The sequence below is a fragment of the Triticum urartu genome, chromosome 5 (assembly GCF_003073215.2).
Source record: "Triticum urartu cultivar G1812 chromosome 5, Tu2.1, whole genome shotgun sequence".
Taxonomy (NCBI): domain Eukaryota; kingdom Viridiplantae; phylum Streptophyta; class Magnoliopsida; order Poales; family Poaceae; genus Triticum; species Triticum urartu.
Window position 1 is genome coordinate 569,722,304 of NC_053026.1, and position 26,562 is coordinate 569,748,865.

Consider the following 26,562-nt stretch of genomic DNA (forward strand, 5'->3'; position numbering starts at 1 on the left):
GCATCACCAACTGCACCTCGAAGCCGGCTCCGTCCTCCGGCTCACCCCCGGCCGGCTCCTCTGGCGCCGCTGACGATTGGCCGCCTTGGCCCGCTCCGGTTGGCGCTGCCGGCGGCGCTCTCCCCGCAAAGACCACGAGGTCCTCCCTCCTCTCCATCAGCGGCGGGTCTTGGATGATTTCCTCCGCCAGGGGCAATGGGGTGTCAGGGGCCATGGCTCGGAGGGGAATGGCGAGCAGCGGGGGCTGGTTACGCGAACCCTCCGCCTCCGTTTCCGCAGTCGCCGCCTCCGCCTAGGCCTTGGCTGCCGCGTCGGCCTGCTCCCTCGTCGCCTGGGCGGCCGCTTTTTCCGCCGCCTCACGCTCCTCTCGTGCCTCACGGGCTTTCCGCTCCGTGGCCTCCCTAAGGCCGGCGTAGGGGTCCACATGGCGGGGGCCCGAAGACCCTCCAGTCGGCCCAACTACGGAGCCGCCCGGACCCCGCTCAAGGGAAAGCGGCGCCCTGTCCAGCGAGCGGGAAAAGCTTAGGAAGAATGTTTGAACAAGAGAGAACGATGAAAAGCAAGCGATCAGGCAATCGACGACTTACGCTGAGACCGCCTGAGGCTGCTTCACCGCCTTGCGGAAGCGGGCCGCTTTCGCGGCCGCCTCATCTCGTTTGGTCGCCACGGTGAAAGCTTTGGACTTTTTCGGCCGACTGCCGAAGAGGATTGACGCGGCCCGGCGCTTCCGTGCACCGCTGCCGGCAGCCGGCGTGGTGGACAAGCCTGCGCCCTGATGGTCGGCCGCCGGCTGGCGACGTGGGGCGACTTCGGCTTTGGCATCATCCGGCCAGTCCTCGAAGCTGGCGGTAAGCCCTGTGCCTCTGGGCTCGGCGTCATCCCCCATGACAGCGTCTTCCATGGCGGCCGCCCCCAAATCCGGTTCGTCGACGTTGTCCACCGTGCGGTCGGGGACGTACTGGCGTTCTATCCCTGCTGCCCCGGTCGTCGGCAGAAGAAGGGGGTTCTGCTAAGAAGAACCGACCGATCAGAAGCCGGCCATCATAAAGCCGGCTACCAACAAAAAGAAGAAAGAGAGGAAAGCTTACCACGGGCGGAGGGTTGGCGCAAGAATACGGCACCTTGCCGTATGGCCAGTCCTCGGCGAGCTTGCAATTAAAGATATGATTTACCATGTATGACACCTCTGCATGAGGCATCTCCCTGGTGCTCAGCCGGCTTGGGTCGAAGCGGCCGCTCATCTGACACATCATGTGGGGCCGGCTTTGGAGAGGAAGTATCCGGCGCTCCACGAAGGCGGCAACCAAGTCGGCCCCGCTCAGGCCTTCCGACAGGATCATCACCCGAAGCCGGGAGACGGCAACGCTCCCGGCCTGAGACAGTGACCTGGACCGGAAACTCCATGAGGGCTGCCTCCCAGCCAGCGGGCCGGCTACGTAAGCCGGCAGGTTGACGTGGTCTCCTTGCTGGGCGACGTTCTTCACGTAGAAGTCCGACTTCTGCCAGATCTTCACCGACTGGATCAGGGGGATGGACGGGAACGGGTTGTTCTCGCCCGACCTCCTCATGGCGATGAAGGCCCCGCAGGGGGCGGGCACGCCTGCGATGACGGTGCCGAGTTTGCTCTAGAAGAATTCCCCCCAGAGCTCCAGCATGGGGAGCAGCCCCAAGAAACCTTCGCAGAGAGAGACGAAGGCCGACAACAGCATCACCGCATTGGGCGTGAGGTGATGCGGCTGAAGATTGTAGAACTCGAGGAAGGAGCGCGGGAATCCGCTCGCCGGAAGGCCGAAGCCGCGCAGGAAGTGCGAGCGGAAGACGATCCGCTCGCCCTCCTCCGGTGCTGGCGAGATCTCCGTCTCTGGCGCCAGGCGGACCCGCACGAGGTTGGCGTCGGGCAGGCGCCGAGTCTGGCGGAGGAACTCAACATGGTCCTCATGGACGTTGGAGCCATCCCACGAGCTCGACAGCGCCATGGGAGCAAAACGATGTGGCGGCGCGGCGGCGCTGAGACGGGAGGCTGCGGCGGCAACGAGAGGAAGAAAGGAGGACGAGAAGGGGCGGAGCGAGAGAGAGCGTGCGAACCTCTGTCTCTCCCCCTCCCCCCCTACTTATAGGCTTGCGTGGCGGAGCCGAGGTGGCGCGGCGTGGGGAAACATGGGGATCGATCGTGCCCACTCCCCCACGTCCCGCGTTTATTGCGCCCTAACGGCGAAATAAAATCGCCACGGAAAGGCGAGCGGTCCACCTGGGCCGCAGAAGATCAGCGTTCGGGCCGAGGCCTAGGAATGGCGGGCCCGGGCCTGCGGCGACGTCCCGTCGCGCGCACGCGCTGGCAGGATCTCGCTGCCACGTGGCCCGCCTGCAAGACGCAGGGCTCCCCGAAATCGGCATACATCAGCAAAGCCGGCTCTTCAGGGTAGGAAGCTGACCAAGCTTCTCGTCCCTTTGTCCGCCTCGAAGCTCGATCAGCTTCGGGGACTACTGTCGGAGTAAATAGCCATGGGTAGCCTAGCCGGCTTCCCCTGGCCCTTCTGAAAAAATTACGAGCCCGTCCGGCTCTCAAGAATCCAAGACATGGGGCCGCCTTCCCCTTGCTGGCTTTCACCCAGGCCGGCTTTCGGAAGGCGGCCCGACTTTAGCCCTCATGAAGAAAGCCATGGGAGGGCCGACTTCGAGAAGCCGGCCGCGAGGAGGCCGACTCCAAGAAGCCGGCTCCCATAAAGCGGTCGAGACCGTACCCTCAAAGTTTGCATCCACCTAGCGGCGATGGGACGGGGCGTGGCTACAGTAAAGCCTGCCACCCCCAAATCCCGGAGCACGATTGGCAGAGTGCGCTGTACGGGTGACCATGACCCGCCCGGCGCAACACTGTTGCCATGCCGACCCTGACGCCATCCACGACGGACTACCAACGCGGCCCACGGGCGGTGGGTCCCTTCGGGCAGAGAGACATCCGAAGGCGGCCACACCTCCCCCAATCGGCCCAAGAGAGAGCCGACTTCCCGAAGCCGGCTTGCCACCTCCCTCGAAGGAGACGCCCCATTAAGGAGACAAGACGCGGTGAGGCTACAGCGATCGCCCGCCGGGCGGCGGCACTGTAGCCACGCCTTCCACAACAAAGCCCACGTTACTAAGATAGAGCAACAGTAAGCAGCCGCCGACCAGGTCCTAGACAGTGGGGCCTGCCTGTCGACCAAGGGGCCGGTAGCCGGCGGGACCCACCAGTCGGCGGGCCCCAGCAGCCGGCGCAGAAGCCGGCGAGCGCAGTCACAGACGGCTGGGCCCCGCGCCCAGTCGGATTACCATTGTTCCCCCGGGGGGTAGGCCTATATAAACCCCCCGGGGCACCCATGCAAAGGGTTGGAACCCCCAGCTAGTTTTAGACACCACACAAGGAGAAGAAGCAAGCTAGCCGTGCCCTTCTTCCTCCTCGCACCGAACAGCTCAAGGAGCATTGTGTAGCTACTTGTCCATCTAGTGATCATGCGGAGACCCCGCAGAGCAGCAGTAGGGGTGTTATCTCCACGGAGAGCCCCGAAGCTGGGTAAGATTCGCCGGCGTGCATGTCTTCGCCTCATCCCGTTTCCAGGCACCGGCGACGTCTTACTGGCTCCCACAATGATAAGCCACCCGTTAGCATATGTCGCACCTACCACCCGACAGTCATATCATTGAAGGGCATTTATGTCTTATCATGTCGGGCTGCTCCCTAGGCTATGAATAGCCGCCCCCTACAACCACTAGCTGGTTGGCTGCTCCGAGAGAAACTGACACTTGTCATTTGAGAGCAACTCATCCTCTGAGGACTTTGAGCAAAAATCATCAAGTGAGGAAAAACCCAAAACCCGAACGCCTACAAACCCCAAGTGATTGAGCATCACTGAAGAGATTGATCCTGCGTGGATCCGACGCTTGTTACCTTTGAAGACTGTGCTTCTTCCAGATGGTTAGGCGTCATGGTCTAGAGCATCCAAGAGGAATTGTGGATCGCAGAGTGACCGAGTTTGTGAAGGTTTGGAAGTCGCCTGAAGACTTACCACGAGTGATTGTACGAGGTTTATGTGACCTTGGTTCAAGGAGAATACGGTGAGGACTGGGTGTCCGGGACTGTGTGTCCTCGAGTTTAAATACTCAGCCGCTCCAACCAGACGTACAACTGAGACAGCAGTTGGAACTGGTCTACCAAATCATTGTCTTCACCAAGCTTACTGGTTCCATTTCCTCAACTCTTTCATTTCCTCATAATTGAGTTGTGTGCTTGTTCATATCTGTGTTTGAAGACTTTGACTGAAGACTTTCTCAATTTCCTCAGTTCAATTTCTTCAGCCTGTTTGTCTTCATCCTATGTTATCCTGTGCTTACGCTTCCTGTACTTTGTGCCTGTCTTCATTTCATCATGATGACTATGCTTGTATTTTGTTATGTTTACTTTTGAGTACTTATTCCGTTGCTAGTAGTTCTTCGCTAAGGAATTTCCTCACCGGCAAATTCCTCAGTGAAGAATTTCATAAAAAATCGCCTATTCACCCCCTTCTAGTCGATATAATGCAGTTTCAAAAATTAATAGACAAAATGCTATGGGTACACAGCCCTGTGTACACAGAATGTACACAAAGGCTGACATGTGGGCCAGTGGACCCAGCTGACCAGTCAAACTTTGACTGGTCAACAGGAGGGTGGGGCCTCCTTGTCATTGACTGATTAAACTAGTGATGTAGTTAATTAGTTAACTAAGCAATATTAATTAAGTTAATTAATTATTAAATTAATTAATTAATCATTAATTATATTTAGTTATTTTAAAATTCTTTTTTTTGTTCTAACAGGGGCGGGCCTCACTAGTCATAATCACAAGGGGGCTTAGCACTTAATCTAATCTGGGGGTTATCCCCACTAATCCAAAACAGGGGGAACGGGCCACTGGTCAAAGCCCCAGCCGGCCATGGCTGGGCTAGCGTGCACGATGGCTCGCAGGGGAGGCGCCGGCGGCCAACGCAAGCGCGCCAGGGAGGGGGAGCAGGGCACGGCCCCTGCAGCGGCGGCCCCGACGGCATGGCACGACGAGAGGGCGGCAGCGCAGCGCGGCGGTAGCAGCAGTAGCTCTGCAGCGGGAGGGTTGCGCGGGCGGCGAGTGGTTTGGGAGGCGGCGGGCAAGCTGGGCGCTGGCGGCGGGCAGCGCGCAGAGAGAGGCAGAGGCGGGGTGATGTGGGAGTGGGTCACGCGCGGGCGCGGGGGCAGGTGCTGCAGCCAGTGGAGGCGAGGTAGCCGACAGTGGGACGCAACAGCAACAGAGCAGCTTAGGCGGCGTGAGGAACGATAGGAGAAGGCGCGGGCACAAGTGAGGGAAGGGAAGTGTGCGCCAGGTTCAGCGTGCGCGTGCGCAGCCCCGAGCAGCAGAAACTGCACGCCCAAGCAGTGGCAGGCATGCAGGGCACGCCGGCGTTTAGACATACGCATGCACCGACGATGAACTTCAGGAGCGGCGGTGATGCACGGGAAGGTACCTACGGGGTCCTGTAAGTGCATCTAATGCCCCTTAGTGATTTTGGTGTATTGAAGACTTATAGGTTAAGGGACTAATGTGTTTACGAGTGTACATAGGTCTATAAGTCTATGAGGAGTTTGATATTTACAGAGAAAGTCGACCCCTAAAAATGAAGTTCTTCGTCTCAAGACTTTGGTATTCTGAAGACTTTCTGAAGACTTTGAAAGTGAAGAAAATGGTGTGACCGTGAAGACTTGGTATTCATTCGAGCAACATGAAGCGTGAAGACTTTTGTTTTCATAGTTTCATTTTCTCTTTCTTGAGTCATAGAAAACACTGTACTGTTAAAGGGGGTCGAGGAAATACTAAGGAATATTTCCATGTGATGCTCAACTCAAAATCCTACACCTACCATTCCCTTCGAGTGAAGCCATTAGAAATCTCATACAATTCAGTCAATTTCTTCAGTGACAGAGACGAAGCTCTTCTGGTCTCTGAGGAATTTGTTCTGACCGAGGAGTTAGGAATTCGCCAGTGCGGATTACCTACACAGTGAGGAACATGATAGCCGGCCCTGAGGATTTTGCTACTCAAAATTCCGACCGTTGCTGTGCTATGCGCCAGCTGTCCCAAAATATCTATCCACCTAACGGTCATATCATTGAAGGGCATTTATGTCTTATCATGTCGGGCTGCTCCCTAGGCTATAAATAGCAGCCCCCTACAACCACTAGCTGGTTGGCTGCTCCGAGAGAAACTGACACTTGTCATTTGAGAGCAACCCATCCTATGAGGACTTTGAGCGAAAATCATCAAGTGAGGAAAAACCAAAAGCCAAAACCCAAACACCTACAGACCCCAAGTGATTGAGCATCACTGAAGAGATTGATCCTGCGTGGATGCGACGCTTGTTACCTTTGAAGAATGTACTTCTTCCAGACGGTTAGGCGTCATGGTCTAGGGCATCCAAGAGGAATTGCGGATCGCCGAGTGACCGAGTTTGTGAAGGTTTGGAAGTCGCCTGAAGACTTACCACGAGTGATTGGACGAGGTCTGTGTGACCTTAGTTCAAGGAGAATACGGTGAGGACTGGGTGTCCTGAGCTGCGTGTTCAGGACTGGGTGTCCGGGACTGTGTGTCCTCGAGTTTAAATACTCAGCCGCTCCAACCAGACGTACAACTGAGAAAACAGTTGGAACTGGTCTACCAAATCATTGTCATCACCAAGCTTACTGGTTCTATTTCCTCAACTCTTTCATTTCCTCATAACTGTGTTGTGTGCTTTTTCATATCTATGTTTGAAGACTTTGACTGAAAACTTTCTCAATTTCCTCAGTTCAATTTCTTCAGTCTGTTTGTCTTCATCATGTGTTATCATGTGCTTACGCTTCTGTACTCTGTGCCTGTCTTCATTTCATCATGATGACTATGCTTGTATTCTGTTATGTTTACTTTTGAGTACTCATTCCACTGCTAGTAGTTCTTCGCTAAGGAATTTCCTCGCCGTCAAATTCCTCAGTGAAGAATTTCATAAAAATCGCCTATTCACCCCCCCTCTAGTTGATATAACGCACTTTCAATTGGTATCAGAGCAAGGTACTCCCTTGTTCTGTGTGATTTTTGTTTAACCGCCTGGAGTTTTAGTTATGTCGACCGCAGGTATGACGAAGGTGACATGCCCCATCTTTGACGGTCACGAGTATCCCAAGTGGAAGGCCATGATGAAGAAACGCCTCATGGCGATGAACAGCGAGTTGTGGACCGTCACTGAGATTGGCCTGACTGATCTGCGCAAGATTGCAGAAGTTGATGACATTCGCAAGTATACTCTTCTCAACCTGACGGCGAAGGATGTCATGTGATCCAGTCTGTCACAAAATCAGTTTAGGAATATCATGCATCTCGATCATGCGAAGCTCATCTGGGACCGTCTCTCTGAGGTCTATGAAGGTCATCGAACCTGTCATGATCCTTGGTTTGAGGACTTCAAGGAATCTCTCAAAACGATGACATTCGAACCAGAATTATCATCTTTTGCATCATGCCTTATAGCAAAAGATGCTGAGGTAACTGAATGCTACCTATCCGAGTCTAGTGATGATGAATCTGGTGATGAATTTGGACCCAGCTATGTCAAACTTGCTTCCCTTCCTACTAAACAACAAAGAGCTTTGGAAAAAGCTCACTATATGCTAAACAAGAGCGATGATATGTTGGGTGAAGAAATGGACCAGTCAAAAGCTTTGGCTGAAAGTCTTTAGAGGCTTCATACTAAGTATGACACCCTTCAAGATCAACATAACACTCTCTTATCCGATCATGAGAAGCTTTCTTATGAATTTCTTCAAAGAAAGCAAGATCTTGAAAAGCTAAGAGTGAGTTATGAAGATCTTCAGAAGGAGCGCGATTCATTACTTGCTCAACAAATCAGCACTTCTCAGGAAGAATTTGTTCCTCCATGCTTGAAGTGCATTGAACGTGAATCTGCTAATTCTTCACCTGAATGTTCAAATGCTGCTAATGTTTCAAATTCTTCACATACCTCTGCTATCACTAATTCCTCATCTGAGGACATTGCTAGTATCACTAATGATGCAGGGTTGAAGGAATTGTACACGACAGGCATGTACAAAAGCCTCAAAGGGCATCAGGCTCTTTGTGATGTGCTTAAAAAGCAGATCCTCGACAGGAACCCTAGGAAAGAGGGTATTGCCTTTGAGAGGAAACTCAATGCTAATGGTACATATTGCAAGCCTGAGCAGTACCCCAAAACTACATGGGTTGCTGCAAAGGGACCTCCAGTTGATCCATCTAACTTATCTGGATTTGCATGTGAATCTCCTCATTCTGATGATGAGTCAATTGACTCCAACTATAAACTGTTCAAAAATCAGAATGGTGAAGTATTTGCTAGATATGTTGGCACTAACTGCAGGAACGGCCCCCTATGAAGAAAATCTGGGTTCCCAAAAGATGCCTTGAAAATCTTCAGGTGAATGTCATCATGACGCCACCTGTGAAGAATAGGAACCCCAGATCAAATTCTTCATATGGACCAAATTCTTCATATGGATCCAAGTCCTCATACGAACCAAACTCCTCACATGGATCATATTCCTCATATGGATCAAAGTCCTTATATGAACATCATCATGCTAACCCATCTATTTCGCAGGGAAGATCTAAGGATTATGGATATGTGCATTATTCTTCAAATCATTATGTCCATAAGTCCTCGAAGAATTTCTCTGCATACTCTTATGCTTACTCTAACCCCTCTTATGTGAAACGAAATGGACTGGCTTCTATGCCATCCTTCTCATATGGAGCTCGCAGAGTGATGAACTCTTTGCCACCCCTTCAGATATGGGTGGTGAAGAAAAAGAACTAATCTCTTCTGCAGGGTCAGGTCTCCAGACGTATGTAATCGTCTGAAGAATTTGCTGGAGACCTGAGCATGCCTGATAGGACGTAGGCTAATCAGGAAGAAATGAACTTTCATTTCTCATGTCCTCATATTGCTTTATCAGTTTCTTTACTTGATGAAATTGATCTAATGAATTGATGTCATATTCTTCACTGATGAAGTATATGAGTTTGTAAGCTGCACTAATTCATCTGCAGGATGATCAACCCAAAGCCACTGAGTGGGTCCTCGATAGTGGATGTACAAACCACATGACTAGTGACAAGAATCTATTGTTGGATGCTCCATTATCTCCTTTGCATCTGAAGCACATCATCTTTGCTGACAAAGGCAAAAGTCAGGTATTGGGTCTAGGTAAGGTTGCGATCACAAAGGATTGACACATGGACAAAGTCATGCTTGTTGAGTCCTTAGGATACAACCTTATGTCTGTCTCAATGCTTTGTGATCTTGATATGATTGTTGTCTTTGGCAAGTACCGTTGTGTTTTGGTTATGGAAGCTGACAATTCCAAAGTCTTCGAAGGCTTTAGGAGAGGAGACATGTATATTGTTGATTTGTCTACAGGACCACAACCACCCGTGTGCTTACTTGCAAAAGCTTCAGAAGGCTGGCTCTGGCATCGACGACTTGGTCATGCAGGCATGAGGAATTTGCAGACGCTTGCGAAAAAGAAGCATGTCATTGGCATCGAGAATGTCAAATTCCTCAAGGGTCACCTATGCGGAGCCTGTGAAGCTGGGAAGATGACCAAGGCCAAGCATCCAGCGAAGACTATCATGACCACTACTCGCCCATTTGAATTGCTTCACATGGATCTCTTCGGTCCTAATCATTATTATGCTATTTCAAATGAAGCATCTCAATATGGCTTTGTTATTGTTGATGATTACTCTCGTTACACATGGGTACACCTTCTTACTTACAAACATGAAGTGCAGGAAGTCTTGAAACGATTTTCGTCGAGGGCTTCAACCAATTTTGGTGTGAAGATCAAGCACATCAGAAGTGACAATGGCACTGAGTTCAAGAATTCTGGTCTCGATGACTATCTTGATGAACTTGGTATTACTCATGAGTTATCTGCTCCTTATACTCCTCAGCAGAACGGCGTCGTGGAGTGTAAGAACAGGACTCTTGCTGAGATGGCTCGCACTATGCTTGATGAATACAAAACGCCTCGTCAGTTCTGGACTGAGGCAATTGATACTGCATGCCACATCATCAACAGAGTATATCTTCACAAATTCTTCAAGAAAACTGCCTATGAACTCCTCGCTGATAAGAAACCCAATGTAAGTTATTTCAAAGTCTTCGGTGCTAAATGTTGGATTAGAGATCCTCATCACAACTCAAAATTTGCACCGAAAGCACATGAAGGTTTTATGCTTGGTTACGGAAAGGACTCGCACACCTACAGAGTCTTCAACAACGTTCTTCACAAAGTTGTTGAAACTGTAGATGTGCGGTTCAATGAAACTAATGGCTTGCAAAGAGAGAACCTACCTACTGTGATAGATGAACCAACACCTGAGGAAACTATCAAGTTCAAGGCTACTGAGGATGTCATTCCTACTGAAGAATCTACGAAGAATTCATTCCAGAACGTGAAGAACGTCGAGCTAATGCATCTAAAGAAAATGCCAAAGAAAATGGTGCTAAAGAAAACGCTGATCATATTCTTCAACGGCAACCAGCTCATCCTCGCATTGCAAAAGAAGTGCAAGTTGAAAAGATCATCAATGACATCAAAGCGCCAGGTCCTCTCACACGCTCAAAAGCTTCACATTTGTCTAACTTTTGTGGGCACTATGCTTTTGTCTCTATTACAGAGCCCACTAAGGTAGATGAAGCATTTTTGGAGCGTGAGTGGATTCAGGCCATGCAAGAAGAATTACATCAGTTCGACCTCAACAATGTCTGGGAACTGGCCAAACGTCTAGATCCTCGCAAGCACAATATCATCGGCACAAAGTGGATCTACCGCAACAAGCAAGATGAAAATGGCCTTGTGGTAAGGAATAAGGCACGGCTTGTAGCTCAAGGCTACACACAGGTTGAAGGAATTGATTTCGATGAAACTTTTGCACCTGTTGCTAGACTTGAGGCTATTCACATATTACTTGCTTATGCTAACCATCATGATATCACTTTATATCAAATGGATATGAAAAGTGCATTCCTCAATGGTAAGCTTGAGGAAGAAGTATATGTTGCTCAACCCCCAGGTTTTGAAGATCCAAAGAATCCTGACAAAGTCTTCAGACTCAACAAGGCCCTCTATGGCCTCAAGCAGGCCCCACGGGCTTGGTATGATACTTTGAAGGAATTCCTCATGACGAAAGGCTTCAAACCCGGTTCACTCGACCCTACTCTTTTCACTAAATCTTATGATGGTGAATTGTTTGTGTGCCAAATATATGTTGATGATATTATCTTTGGTTGTACTAACCAACGTTATAGTGATGAATTTGCCTATATGATGAGTGAAGAATATCAAATGTCTATGATGGGAGAGTTGAAATTCTTCTTAGGTCATCAAATTCGTCAACAACGCAATGGCATATTCATATCTCAGGAGAAATACCGCAAGGATGTACTGAGGAAATTCGGCATGCAAGATTGCAAAGGCGTCAAAATTCCTATGCCCACAAATGGCCATCTATGCACTGATGAAAATGGTATTGACTTCTATCATAAGGTATACCGCTCCATGATAGGTTCTTTGTTGTACTTATGTGCATCTAGGCCAGATATAATGCTTAGTGTTTGCATGTGTGCCCGATTTCAAGCTACACCGAAGGAATCACACCATAAGGCTGTGAAGAATATTCTTCGATATCTAGCTCACACACCAACACTTGGATTATGGTACCCGAAGGGTTCAGCTTTTGATCTCATTGGATATTCTAACTCTGACTATGTTGGTGATCGTGTGGACCGCAAGTCAACATCTGGTACATGTCATTTCCTCGGACGATCTTTGGTCTGTTGGTCCTCGAAGAAACAGAACTGCGTATCACTATCTACTGCTGAAGCTGAGTACATTGCCGCTGGTTCTTGCTGTGCCCAATTGCTATGGATGAAGAAAACTCTAAAGGACTATGGCGTCAACATGAAGAACATGCCTCTCTTCTGTGACAATGAGAGTGCCATCAAGATTGCTCACAACCCAGTTCAGCACTCAAAGACAAAGCACATTCAGATTCGTCATCATTTTCTTCATGATCATGTGTTGAAGGGCGACATTTCTATTGAGGATGTGAAGACTGAAGAACAGCTAGCCGATATCTTCATCTTCACAAAGCCCTTGGATGAGAAGAGATTTAGCAAGTTGCGGTGTGAGCTAAATATCCTAGAATCTTCGAATGTTCTTTGAAAAGGACACTCATCCTAACACTTATGCAAAATTGATGACTTAGATGTGCAACACATGAACAAACGTTTTTCTTCAATCAATGAAGAATAACACTCTTAGTGTGAAGAAATTAATGAAGAATTTGATTCTCAGAACCCTACGATAATTGTACGCGATATCTGAAATCATCATTCTTATACGGTGGGTCACGCCACCACCAAAAGTTGAAATTCCTCAATTATTCATATTCTTCAACTTTGCATTGTCTTCACTGCTTCTGTTTTCTTCATTGACTATATATATATATATATATAAGTTTATGTCCTCTACAACATTCACTTATTGCTAATTCTTCAAGTTGGTTTTCTGCTAAGTGAATGTGATCGGACCCTCCCCTCTATGCTATACTCAACCCAATTGTTCACAAATTCTTCATGTGCGTTCTATTTGAAACTCGTTCAAAATCTTCACTGTGTCCTTGTCAGCTGAAGAAATTGCGAACTGCGAATGGAACTTTAAAACCTATCTTATCTAAATTTTCGGCTTTGCCGCTCAAACCGTTCCGCATCCCACGTTATACTTATCCACTCACCCACGATCGCACACGATCTCCACCTCTCAGTACATGGGTGACACATGTCATGCGAATGAGAAGGGTCAGGGGCACGTTCGTCCAATTTCTTCGGGCGAGCAGTTTTTCACCGTGGCTATAAATACCCATCCTTCCCTTCCTCACTTCTTTTACTCCGCTCGATCTCTCTCTCCAGCTCGAGCTTCTCAAACCCTAGCGCCGCTGCTACTTCATCGCCGCCGGTGAGGAAGAGCTTCACTGCCTCCACCTCGTCGCCGACGTACTCGCGCCGACCGCGGAAATCTTCATTCCGCCGCCGCCGTAGCCGTCTTCCTCCGCCAAGTTAGGGCGTGGAAGATCTGCCTAGATGAACTTCACATCTCCTCACTCCAGTTCATCGTGTTCTTCGTCCAGGGTAATTAAAAGTTACTTTTACTACCCTCGTTGATTCAAATGATTATCTTCAAAATCTTCAAAGGTGTTTTTCTTCATAGCTTCACACACTAAACACCTCACAAGTCATCTGTTCTTGATTCGTTTCTCTAACCCATGTTTTTCTTCAAGATTCCTCAAATGTGTGGATTTTTAATCTACACATCTCTGGGACCTAAGACAAAGAACGCTTAGTGAACTTCTTCAAGACTCATCTGGTCAAATTCCTCTAACTTGTTCTTTTTTACAAAACCTTCTGAGAACACATATGACCTCTCCAAATTCCTCGCAACTATACTCTATTCATAGGTACACATGTCAGCTGCTGAATCACTAGGTTCTCATCAACTTAACTCATTTGCAGCATTCCTCGAAGAAAAGTTGCATACTTCTTCAGAGAATTCAATTGTTCAAATTCCTCAACTGAAGAAAATGGCTGACGGTAAGAAGCCACAGAAGGGAGGAAAGAGGCCTGAGGTAAATACAGCATTTGAGATCCATGATGAAATATATGCTGGGTACTGCACACCTACTGAGGAAACCAAGAATGAGCGCAAAGTGCGCATTCAGAAGATAGAGAGGAGATGGGCTAGAGAGTGGAGGGAGTACAGATATGTCACTCCTAAGTACATGAAGAAATTCGCACTCAATCCTCCATGCCCAAGACCTTCATTGGCACCTGGCCAAATCGCTGATCCCACCATCCTCAAGCGCGGTGAGGACTATCCTGATGAATGGGCCAAGCGCCAAGCCAACTTGGCTAAGCAAGCCAAAGAAGCAGTGAGGAAATTCAATGAAGACTCTGCTGCTGCTGCTGCCTCTGCTGAGGCCTTTGCTGTCAAGCCAAAGAAGGCTATGTCAAAGAAGCCTGCGCGCAAGCCAAGTGCTTCACCAACAATGCCCTCAAGGACAAGTTCCTCAGCAATGCCCTCACGGCCAGAATCCTCAAAGCCCTCACGGCCAATTCCTCATGCTGCTCCTGCTCCTCCAAAGTCCTCAGCTCCTCCGCCAAAGCCCTCAGCTGTTCCGACTAAATCCTCTGCACCTATGCATCTCGCCTCGTGCCAAAGGACTGAAGGCATCTCCATTGCCTCAGGTGTCTCAGCTAGTTCCTCAGCTGCACCAAGTTCCTCAGCTGGCCCCTCACTGCTGAAGACAAAGCCACTGCTGGACGAGGTCCTCGCCCAAGTCCTCAAAAGAAACAAGTTGCTTTCCAAGTACCATCTGAAGAAGATGAAGCTGATGATGATGAACTTGCAGAAATCATCAGAGACAGGCAAGTCAGGGCCGCTAGAGCCAAAGGATCAGAGGTGCCACTACTTTTGGATCCCAAGTTGATCCTCGACAACATTGATGTTTGGCACAAGGACCCCAACACCCCCTTGCCTGACTTCAAGCTAACTCCTGGCCAAAGTCACATGCTGACCCACTTCATTCAAGAAGAAAAGTGGAAATGTGAGAAGGCCAGGCAGATCAAGAAAGCGCAGTACAAGAAAGAGCGCTATCTGAAGAAAAACGTTATCTCTATGACAACTGAAGAACTTGTCACTATTCAGACTAAGATCAAGAACCTCAGTGATGACTTTGACGCATATCGCGCTGATTGGCTTGGAGCCAAGGTTCGTTTTGTGAAACTTGCGGATAGCTTCACTTTCAATGTTGCAGCCCCAACGCAACAGGAAATTCCTCAGGCTGAAGCATCTGCTCAGCCTACTGAAGAAAATGCCAGCACCGCTGATGAAAATCAGGCTGCTGAAGAAAATGTGAGTTCCAGGGCTGATGACTGCATTCCAGCCACTGAAGAAATTGCCAGGGCACCCACTAGTGGTGCGCCTGAAGAAACTGAAGAACTCAGGGCAACTGCATCAGTTGTGCCTGAAGAAAATCAATCAGATTCCTCAGCTGCTCCTGCACCAACTTCAACTCCAATCCTTCCATCTGCATCAGATGTGAAGAAGACCAAGGCTGCAGAGCGTGCTGTAGTGAAGAAAAGGAAAGCATCAGTTGCTTCAGATTCTTCAACTCCGCAGAAAATGAAGCCTATGACAAGTTCATTTGCAAATCCCATTGATGTTGTTCCCATCTCAACCAGGCCATCAAAGGACCTTGTTCCTTTTGATAAAGACTATGTGATCCCCAGCGGATCTGATGAAGAAACTCCTTCTGCTGCTTCGTCCGAACCATTGGATGAGGAAATTGAAGTGGATGCGATCCCTTCTCGCCTATGCCTCAGTTCATAGCTGAAGAGGCTGGCGTTGAAGAAATGGAAGATGAAGATGTGGACGTTGGCTGCTCCACACCCGTAATCAGTGATGAATTCTGGGAAAGTCAGCATCCAATCCCTCCAATGTTCACCCCTCCACAGCAAATTCCTCAGTCCCCCACACAAACTGTACATATGAGCTCTGAAGAAACTCATCCCACTGCATCTGTCCATGAGGAAATTCCAGCCACTAGCACTGAAGAAACTGCTGCTGCTGAATAACCAACGACGCAGACTTCCACTGAAGAGGAACCATAAATTCCTCAGCCTGAAGAACCTGAGATTGCGATTCCTGAGGTCATCATGCAACTCACTGACACTCCTCTGCCGAAGCCAAAGGATTCATTCTCACGCAAGAAAAAGTTCAAGGCTGATGATTTCTTTGGCGAGCATGTATTCTTCGAAGATTACAACCCATACAACTGTTCTCGCATAAGGAAGAGGCGTTTCTGGACTGCTAGTCAAGCCAATTTCTATTCCTCAGTGCTGTTCAACAAAGAGAAAATCTTCTACCATGAGCATATTCCTCACGTGGATATGGAATCTCTGCCATGCTTCACACCAGTCCTTAGTGTTCTTCACGACGCTGGACTGTTAAACTTTTGCTCTGACATCTGCGATTGGAATGAAGAACTGATTCTTCAATTTTATGCAACGCTGCACATCACAGGAGATTCTGAAGATGTGAATTCATGGGTGCTGGACTGGATGTCTGAAAACACTCACTACACTGCACCAGCTTCTGAATTGTTTTGTGCCTTACCACTCAGTCCTCCCCTTGAAGAAGCTCGCTGCATCTACAGTGAACCTGAGCTCACACATCATTACATGCAGGTGCTGATGAAACCTTTGAAGCCAGGTCACACATCAAGAACCAAATTCCTCGTGAAGGAATTGTTGTACGTGCCCAGAACTGTCTATCGTATTCTTACGAGGACAATCAGTCCTATCAAAGGCCACGACTCATCTGATGAGGAAATTGTTGGCATCATGAAGAATCTGGTATTCAACATCGTTCTTGGCATTCCTGTCAATTATCACGATTTCTTCATGAGGACTATGGCAAATGTTGCACTATCTCCGTTTGAGCTGAAGCCTTATGCACCTTGGATTATGAGATTCCTCAGGACAAGGTCTTCACTCAACTACAAAGCTGATTTCCAGTATCACCTCAGCTACTTGCCCCCAATTGAAGTCCTCAAGCAGACATATTCCTCAGTTGATGGAAAGGGCAAGGCACCAGCTGTAATAGATGAAGGCATTCGTCCATTGGATGGTCAGTTTCGTAAAGCTGCATCTTATTCCACCAATGATGACTCTGCCACACATGACTCTGCCAATGCATCCAAGTCCACTCCTCAAGCCACTGCTCCACCCGTGATGACTGACCGTAAACTTCTGCTTAGTCTTCACCAGAAGGTGGATCAAAATCACAAATGGGTTAATCGTCAGTTTGGTTCACTTCTTCACAACATGACTGCCACACACAATGCAGTGAAGAAAAACCATTACTACCTCCATCAAGTCTTCGGTCGCACCTGGGTAATCCTGTCACATCTGTATGGTGAAGAAGATCTGAAGAACATGGGTCTCAATGAAGATTTTGACTGGTCTGCACCTCCACCGAAGAAATTCAAGAAGGTCAAGGTTCCTTCTCTGGTGGCCAGCTCATATTCTTCATCGCACGACACTGATGAAAATGAAGACTTGGAAGACATTGCGGCAGGCCCTACTACAACAAACGACCCCAGCAACGCTGGTGCTCCTTCATCAACTTGATATTCTTCAGGGGCGTTAGTCCTCATATTCGATCCTTTTGGTCATTTGATGACAAAGGGGGAGAATTTTGAGTTAGTCTTCAAGCGGGTCTTTCTATATGGGCGTTTTTTTGTTAAGTTACAACTCTTGTTCTTCTGCGACTTTATTGGATCGAGTTGTAAACTTAAACCCGATGGTGCTCTGATACTCTTGATACGTTTTTCTGCATGCTTATTCCTCGTTAATATTATTGCACGCATGCTGAATTACATCAGTCACCATATTTCATCATACATTTCAAATTCTTCACTGTTATATGTCAAATGCGTGTATGAATTACAAGATATAGGGGGAGATCTCCATGATTCAACTCTTCAAGTGTGCATTGCTTCAAAAGCAAATTCCCCACTATGCACATCTTCAGGGGGAGTTCTTCTATATCTTGCAATCAAATTACTTAATTTTAGTAGTTACACTTCATATGTTTATCCCCGTTGAAAACTTAACCTATATTGTCATCAATCACCAAAAAGGGGGAGATTGTAAGTGCATCTAGTGCCCCTTAGTGATTTTGGTGTATTGAAGACTTATAGGTTAAGGGACTAATGTGTTTACGAGTGTACACAGGTCTATAAGTCTATGAGGAGTTTGATATTTACAGAGAAAGTCGACCCCTAAAAATGAAGTTCTTCGTCTGAAGACTTTGGTATTCTGAAGACTTTCTAAAGACTTTGAAAGTGAAGAAAATGGTGTGACCGTGAAGACTTGGTATTCATTCGAGGAACATGAAGCGTGAAGACTTTTGTTTTCGTAGTTTCATTTTCTCTTTCTTGAGTCATAGAAAACACCGTACTGTTAAAGGGGGTCGTGGAAATACTAAGGAAAAATTTCCATGTGATGCTCAACTCAAAATCCTACACCTACCAATCCCTTCGAGTGAATCCATTGGAAATCTCATACAGTTCAGTCAATTTCTTCAGTGACAGAGACGAAGCTCTTCTGGTCTCTCAGGAATTTGTTCTGACATAGGAGTTAGGAATTCGCCAGTGCGGATTACCTACACAGTGAGGAACATGATAGCCCTGAGGATTTTGCTACTCAAAATTCCGACCGTTGCTGTGCTATGCGCCATCTGTCCCAAAATATCTATCCACCTAACGGTCATATCATTGCAGGGCATTTATGTCTTATCATGTCGGGCTGCTCCCTAGGCTATAAATAGCCGCCCCCTACAACCACTAGCTGGTTGGCTGCTCCAAGAGAAACTGACACTTGTCATTTGAGAGCAACCCATCCTCTGACGACTTTGAGCAAAAATCATCAAGTGAGGAAAAACCAAAAACCCAAAACCCAAACACCTACAAACCCCAAGTGACTAAGCACCACTGAAGAGATCGATCCTGCGTGGATCCGACACTTGTTACCTTTGAAGAATGTGCTTCTTCCAGACGGTTAGGCGTCATGGTCTAGGGCATCCAAGAGGAATTGTGGATCGCCGAGTGACCGAGTTTGTGAAGGTTTGGAAGTCGCCTGAAGACTTACCACGAGTGATTGGACGAGGTCTGTGTGACCTTAGTTCAAGGAGAATACGGTGAGGACTGGGTGTCCTGAGCTGCGTGTTCAGGACTGGGTGTCCGGGACTGTGTGTCCTCGAGTTTAAATACTCAGCCGCTCCAACCAGACGTACAACTGAGACAACAGTTGGAACTGGTCTACCAAATCATTGTCATCACCAAGCTTACTGGTTCTATTTCCTCAACTCTTTCATTTCCTCATAACTGTGTTGTGTGCTTTTTCATATCTGTGTTTGAAGACTTTGACTGAAGACTTTCTCAATTTCCTCAGTTCAATTTCTTCAGTCTGTTTGTCTTCATCCTGTGTTATCCTGTGCTTACGCTTCTGTACTCTGTGCCTGTCTTCATTTCATCATGATGAGTATGCTTGTATTCTGTTATGTTTACTTTTGAGTACTCATTCCGCTGCTAGTAGTTCTTCGCTAAGGAATTTCCTCGCCGGCAAATTCCTCAGTGAAGAATTTCATAAAAATCACCTATTCACCCCCCTCTAGTCGTTATAACGCACTTTCAGGTCCAGTTCGAGCAACGGCTCGAACCATTCGAATGAGGGCACCGCACCGCGTTTGTAGGTGGCACAGGCGCGAGCTAGAACGGCGGGAAGTGACTGGGACGATGACATCCGACGGCGGTGACGGCCTAACGGCGACGGAAACGAGCCAACAAGGCACAAGGAGGAGCGAGAGGGGGTCGAGGAGGACCGTGAGCTCACCTAGGGGGCGCATGGGGTCCTGTTGGCAGCTTAGTAGCAGCAGACGTAAGTGGATTTTGTGGGGAACTCCGGTGATCGAAGCGAGAAGAAGCGGTCGATCCCGGCGCTGTGGCGATCTCCTGCTCGAGCTACTTCTCTGAGTCGACGAAGACGAAGCAAACGCAGCTCCAGGCGAGGGCCTGAACCGACGAGGTGGACGATGGCCACATGGACGGAGGAGGCCATGGAAACGATGGCATGGGTGTGTGTGGGAGAGAGCGAAGCGGCGCGAGGGAGGAGAAAAGGGGGAAGGAAAGGGGCGCGCTAGGGTTAGCAGGGGGTGCTTGGGGTCCTTATCTTCGCGGGGCACCGCCGGATGGCCGGCGTGTGGCTGGGGGCCGACCATGGCCGCGGGATGGCCAGCATGCCCTCCCCCTATATCCTATAGCGTGAGGAGAGGGAGAGGAGGTGAGGTGGGCCGTTAGTGCTCTTCGGCCACTAGGGCCCAGATGCACATTAGCTAGCTAGGCCCTTTACTGATTTTTTTGTTTTACAATTTCTTCACTGTTTCGGATTTAAAACAAATAGCAGTTAAACTTTTCTGACAAAGAAATTTGGCACACAATTATTAGCCATAATGTTGGAGAGGCCCACAAAGTTTGAGGTTTAAGTGAAATAGTTTAGTATTTTTATAATTGAAAAAGTAATTAAATAATTGTTTTTACCACCATTATAGTCACAAAAGGGCACTTAAATACTTTACAAAAATGTTGGGTCGCCTCCATAATTGATTATGGAATATTTGCCACACTTTGAATAATTTAGATTGCATGTTTGAGAAATTTGAATTTTGGACTTTAAATTTGAATTTGAATTGTGATTTGGATCAAGTGAAGATTAGCAACAGTAATGTGATGACATGGCACCATTAATAGGGCATTATTGTAGCATGACACTGGGGGTGTTAAATTCGGTGTTTTGATGATCCCTACCTTATTGACCGCAACTTCTGTATTTATTATCGCCTTCATCGCTGCCCCTCCAGTAGGTATTGATGGTATTCGTGAGCCTGTTTCTGGTTCTTTACTTTATGGAAACAATATTATCTCTAGTGCTATTATCCCTACTTCTGCGGCGACCGGATTGCACTTTTACCCAATTTGGGAAGCTGCATCTGTTGATGAGTGGTTATACAATGGTGGTCCTTATGAGCTAATTGTTCTACACTTCTTACTTGGTGTAGCTTGTTATATGGGTCGTGAGTGGGAACTTAGTTTCTGTCTGGGTATGCGTCCTTGGATTGCTGTTGCATATTCAGCTCCTGTTGCAGCTGCTACTGCTGTTTTCTTGATTTACCCTATTGGTCATGGAAGCTTTTCTGATGGTATGCCTTTAGGAATCTCTGGTACTTTCAACTTTATGATTGTATTCCAGGCAGAGCACAACATCCTTATGCATCCATTCCACATGTTAGGTGTAGCTGGTTTATTCGGCAGTTCCCTATTCAGTGCTATGCATGGTTCCTTGGTAACCTCTAGTTTGATCAGGGAAACTGCTGAAAATGAATCTGCTAATGAGGGTTACAAATTTGGTCAAGAGGAAGAAACTTATAATATTATGGCTGCTCATGGTTATTTTGGCTGATTAATCTTCCAATATGCTAGTTTCAACAACTCTCATTCTTTACACTTCTTCTTGGCTGCTTGGCCTGTAGTAGCAATCTGGTTCACTACTTTAGGTATTAGTACTATGGATTTCAACCTAAATGGTTTCAATTTCAACCAATCTGTAGTTGATAGTCAAGGTTTATTAATACTTGGGCTGATATCATCAACCGTGCTAACCTTGGTATGGAAGTAATGCACGAACGTAATGCTCACAACTTCCCTCTAGACTTAGCTGCTGTTGAAGTTCCATCTATTAATGAATAAGGTTTTTCTGCTAACATATAAGAATTTTTGAAGAAAGAAAAGATAGAAATACCCAATATCTTGTTCTAGAAAGATATTGGGTATTTCTGTCTTTATTTTGAATCTTTTTTTGTTCTTAATCTTTCTATTCAGAATTCAGTTAACGACGAGATTTAGTATCCTTTCTTGCATTTTCATAACTCGTGAAATGCCGAGTAGGCACGAATTCCCCCAATTTGCGACCTACCATAGGATTTGTTATGTAAATAGGCATATGTTCCTTTCCATTATGAATCGCGATTGTATGGCCAACCATTGTGGGTAGAATGCTAGATGCCCAGGACCATGTTACTATTGTTTCTTTCTCCTCCTTCATATTGACCTTTTCTATCTTTGCCAATAAATGATGAGCTACAAAAGGATTCGTTTTTTTTCGTGTCACATCTGATTACTCCTTTTTTCCTTTTTAAAGAGTGGCATTCTATGTCCAATATCTCGATCGAAGTACGGAGGTCAGAATAAATAGAATAATGATCAATGGAAAAAAGAAAAAAATCCTTTAGCTGGATATGGGGCGGATGTAGCCAAGTGGATCAAGGCAGTGGATTGTGAATCCACCATGCGCGGGTTCAATTCCCGTCGTTCGCCCATCGCATTATTGCAAATTCCAAAAATGCAATTTTCCATATTCGTAGTTACGTATTTACTTACGGCGACGAAGAATAAAACTATCGCTAATATTTTTTCCTTTTCCTAGTTCTTCTTCCAAGCGTAGGATAACCCCAAGGGGTTGTGGGTTTTTTTCTACCAATGGGAGCTTTCCCTTCACCACCCCATGGGGGTGGTCCACAGCGGGGCGTTTACCTAGCCAACACTTAGATCCGGCTCTACCCAAACTTTTTTGGTTCACCCCAACATTACCCACTTGTCCGACTGTTGCTAAGCAGTTTTGGGATACTAAACGGACCTCCCCAGATGGTAATCTTAAAGTGGCCGATTTACCCTCTTTTGCAATGAGTTTCGCTACAGCACCTGCTGCTCTAGCTAATTGCCCACCCCTTCCACGTGTGATTTCTATGTTATGCATGGCCGTGCCTAAGGGCATATCGGTTGAAGTAGATTCTTCTTTTCTCTCAAAAAACCCCTTCCCAAACTGTACAAGCTTCTTCCAAAGCATACGGCTTTCTAGATGTATATGACGATCTCTAGACAGATGGATCTTATATGAATCATATGATGAAGTACCACATGAGTGGATATATAGGAAAGGAATCCAAATCTGCCGAATCGCTCATGTTATGATCTTCTACATCCTAGGTCTCTGCGTTCCGTCATCTGGCTTATGTTCTTCATGTAGCATTCAGATCGAATGACTCTATGAAATTACGTCGATACTTCCACATATTATGGGTAACGTAGGAGACATCCCTATTTTCCCCCGGGGGTCTTAATTACCACTGATTCCGTCATCCAGCTTATGTTCTTCATGTAGCATTCAGATCGAATGACTCTATGAAATTACGTCGGTACTTCCACATATTATGGGTAACGTAGGAGACATCCCTATTTTCCCCCGGGGGTCTTAATTACCACTGCTTAGCTTTCAATTTGCCTCTGACCATCAAATTAAATGTGAATAACCCGTCCTCCTCTCTTTGAAACAAGGGGCGCTTCCGGTTCTGTGCGTGCTTCAAACAATTTTGTCTTCTCCACATTACCATATCTCTAGAGCCAATAATTTTCTATGAGGAACTACTGAACTCAATCACTTGCTGCCGTTACTCAACAGTTTTCTGTTGAGGTCTATCCCGTAGAGGTAGTCAAATTGGATCAGTGATCGATTTCTAGGTTTCGTCGTAAACCTAATTGGTTACTTCCAATTACGTAAATCAATAGTTCAAACCGCACTCAAAGGTAGGGCATTTCCCATTGATATAGGAACTTTTGTACCAGAAACAATAGTATCTCCAATTATAGCCCCTCTGGGATGTAAAATATATCTCTTCTCACCATCCCCATAGTGTATGAGACAAATGTATGCATTTCGATTAGGGTCGTATTCTATGGTTACGATTCTACCAGATATGTCTTTTTGATTCTGTCGAAAATCTATTTTACGGTATAGGCGCTTATGACCTCCCCCTCTATGCCTTGCGGTAATGATTCCTCTTGAATTACGACCTTTACCACAACGGTGTCGTCCATGGATCAAATTATTTCGTGGATTGGATTTCACTTGCCTGTCTACGGTTCCCTTCCGTGTGCTCGGATAGGTGTTTTGTATAAATGTTTCGCCGTATTATTAAGTATTCTCCTTTAGTTTTTTCTCTATCTAGAAGTGGAATAGAATAACCCGGTTGAAGGGTAATGATCATACGATCTGTAATGCATTGTATGGCCCAGAATAGGTCCTATTCTTCTACCTTTTCCAGGTAGTCGATGGCTATTCAAAGCTACCACCTTAACACCAAAGAAGAGTTTGACCCAATGCTTTATTTCCGTCTTAGTGAATCCCGATTTGACATTAAAAGTATATTGATTATTTCCCAATAAACGAAGACTTTTTTCTTTAAATACTGCGTATTTGATTCCATCCATAAATCAACTTTCCCTCCTATGCTCTGAGTTCCAGTATCGATTAGAATTCGAGTTCTTATTGTTCTTATGTTATGGTATGAATATACAATACCAATTCGTTATGTATGGATGATGGATGAGATTCCATGGATAGAGAGCCAGTTCCAATAGACTTATGGAATGTTCCTGTTCGTGTGCATCCAGCAGGAATTGAACCCGCAAATTTACCAATTATGAGTTGGGCGCTTTAACCATTCAGCCATGGATGCTTAACAGGGATCATCGTACATCGTAAATAACCAATTTTCATATAGAAAGACATATCATAGAAAAGTTAAATCGAAAATATTCCAAGATGGCAAATATTCGGAGATGACTATGAAAACACCTCTCTTGATCCTCGAATTGAAAGAGAGATTGAGAGGGATCAAGAATCCTAATTCTCGCTATTTGGAATGGATCCAATTCTATTGAGTCTAACTCGTAGTGATCATTTCTCTTTAGCAAAGAATGACCTTGGTTATCAAAGGATTGAATAACCGGGATCCATTTACTTATGATACCTAGTTGGCATTGATAACAATACCCGTGCGTTGCAACGGGAGAGAAAACATAACACACGCTCTTAACTCAACAACCATCACTCAAGACCACAATAGGTCCATCTTCTTTATTTTTGTGAGGCATCATATTTGTGTTGCCGCTTATCCTCCTTCTCACCCGGGAATGTATCCGGTGCAGCCGCACTTGTGGTGCTACCGGTGCACCGGATGCCATAGAATGTTTTAAAAAATGTGAAAAAAATCGAGCATGTTAAGACAGCATCAATGTATGATGTCACAAAAATTTGTACAAAAATTTGAAATATTTTTTGAGCTAAAAAAATGACAAATTTGACATCAGTGTGATTAATGGGCCAAACCTAAAGCCCATGTTATGTTATGTACTATTTAGTGTTGAATTTGTCATTTTTGTTTTTCAAGTCATATTTTGAATTTTAACTTGATTTTTTGTGACAACCTACAATGATGTTGTATGAGTGTGCTAAATTTATTTCAGATTTCTTTGAATATTTTAAAAGCATAATGTGAGTTCGGTGCACCGGTAGCACCACAAGCTCCGGTGCACCAGATATTTTCCCCTTCTCACCCTTGCCGGCGATGGCCTCGGTGTTTTCACAAAACAACAAAAAATGTGTGTTGAATATGGTTAATCCTAAGGCGTCTCTCTCTCCCTTCTCTCACTCTCGCGATGAGAAATCTGTTGTTTTCCCCTGCAACATTTTTCAGAGGTATGCATGTGTAGTTATCGATGTTTTCTTTTCGTATATGGTTATAGTGGGGTGTTTATTTGCAATCCGGATCGCCGCCGGTATGGAAAAACGAATCTTGCGCTATAAATCATAAGTTTGCTTCCATAACAATATTTTAAAAATATTCAACAGGTAAAATTAACATCATATTTAGATTCCACACATTTTTCTAATAAAATTACATATATAATATGTTAAAATCAAAGTTATGGTTTAAAAGATACAGATAATTTAGAAAATCATTTGGTTTGATTCAAATATATTCCATAATAATATTTAAAAATACTTATCAGGTAAAAATGATCTCATATTCATATTCTACATATTTTTCTAATTAAATTTCAGATATAACATGTTCAAATTAGAGTTACGGTTTAAAAGACATGTATGATTTTAAAAAGCATTTGTTTGACTTAAATATGATCTGCGGATGAATTATCTAAAACATTAGGTGGGTTTTCAATAAATGTAAAATAACAATTCGGGTGTGACTTAAATCCAGACGGCGGGTTGATTTCAAGAAAAGATAGGGACTTTTGTGTAAAATACGAAAATAACGATTCGTTTTAAATTAAAACAGGACTGCGGGTTGAATTTTTTGAAATAGAGGGACTTTTCTGAAAAAATGTCATGACGGACGAAAGAAACCCAATTTGCTTTATTATTAGGTAAAGATTAATACAAATCAAAGATGAAAGTAGAGATCCAATAAAAGGAAAAGCTGCTATGACGATAGAAGATTTGGGATATGAGACCGGGTCTCACAGGCCATCCCGTGAGACCCTTCCGGATGGATGACACATGACATTCACAATCTCAAAGCATCAACTCCCATTTTTTCCATTATTAGTTTCTAATCCCGACGGCCGTTCCCGATTGTAGTTTCTACTCCCTCCGTCCCAAAATGTAAGACATTTTTTGACACTACACTAGTGTCAAAAAACGTCTTACATTATGGGACGGATGGAGTACATTTGAACAGGTACATACAAAAGTACACAATGATTTAGGGTGTATACGGGAAAGTTTGCAATACAATAATCATTGTATTGATGGGGTGCTGGTGCACGTATATATAATACAAGGGAAGGCCTCTACCTCAACTATATAAGACTAGGAGGTGGGCCACAACTCCAATACACGTGCAGTACAAAATACATACTCAACACTCCCCCGTAGTCGAAGCGTCGCCGGAGACACA

At 46.1% G+C, this 26,562-nt stretch overlaps 1 protein-coding gene and 1 pseudogene across 1 annotated transcript; one reads left to right on the top strand and one right to left on the bottom strand.

The window, feature by feature from the left end:
• Window positions 1–20,531: 20,531 nt before the first annotated feature.
• LOC125510819 (photosystem II protein D1-like) lies at window positions 20,532–21,229 on the top strand. The gene has a single exon (XM_048676085.1). It carries the CDS (start codon window positions 20,544–20,546, stop codon window positions 21,204–21,206), a length of 663 nt encoding a protein of 220 aa, XP_048532042.1. The 5' UTR covers window positions 20,532–20,543; the 3' UTR covers window positions 21,207–21,229.
• Window positions 21,230–21,371: 142 nt separating this feature from the next.
• Window positions 21,372–24,312, bottom strand: LOC125507402 (annotated as a pseudogene).
• Window positions 24,313–26,562: the final 2,250 nt, after the last annotated feature.

Excerpts from the sequence above, each read along its gene's own strand:
- LOC125510819 (XM_048676085.1), top strand. The coding sequence starts at position 20,544 with ATGATCCCTACCTTATTGACCGCAACTTCTGTATTTATTATCGCCTTC.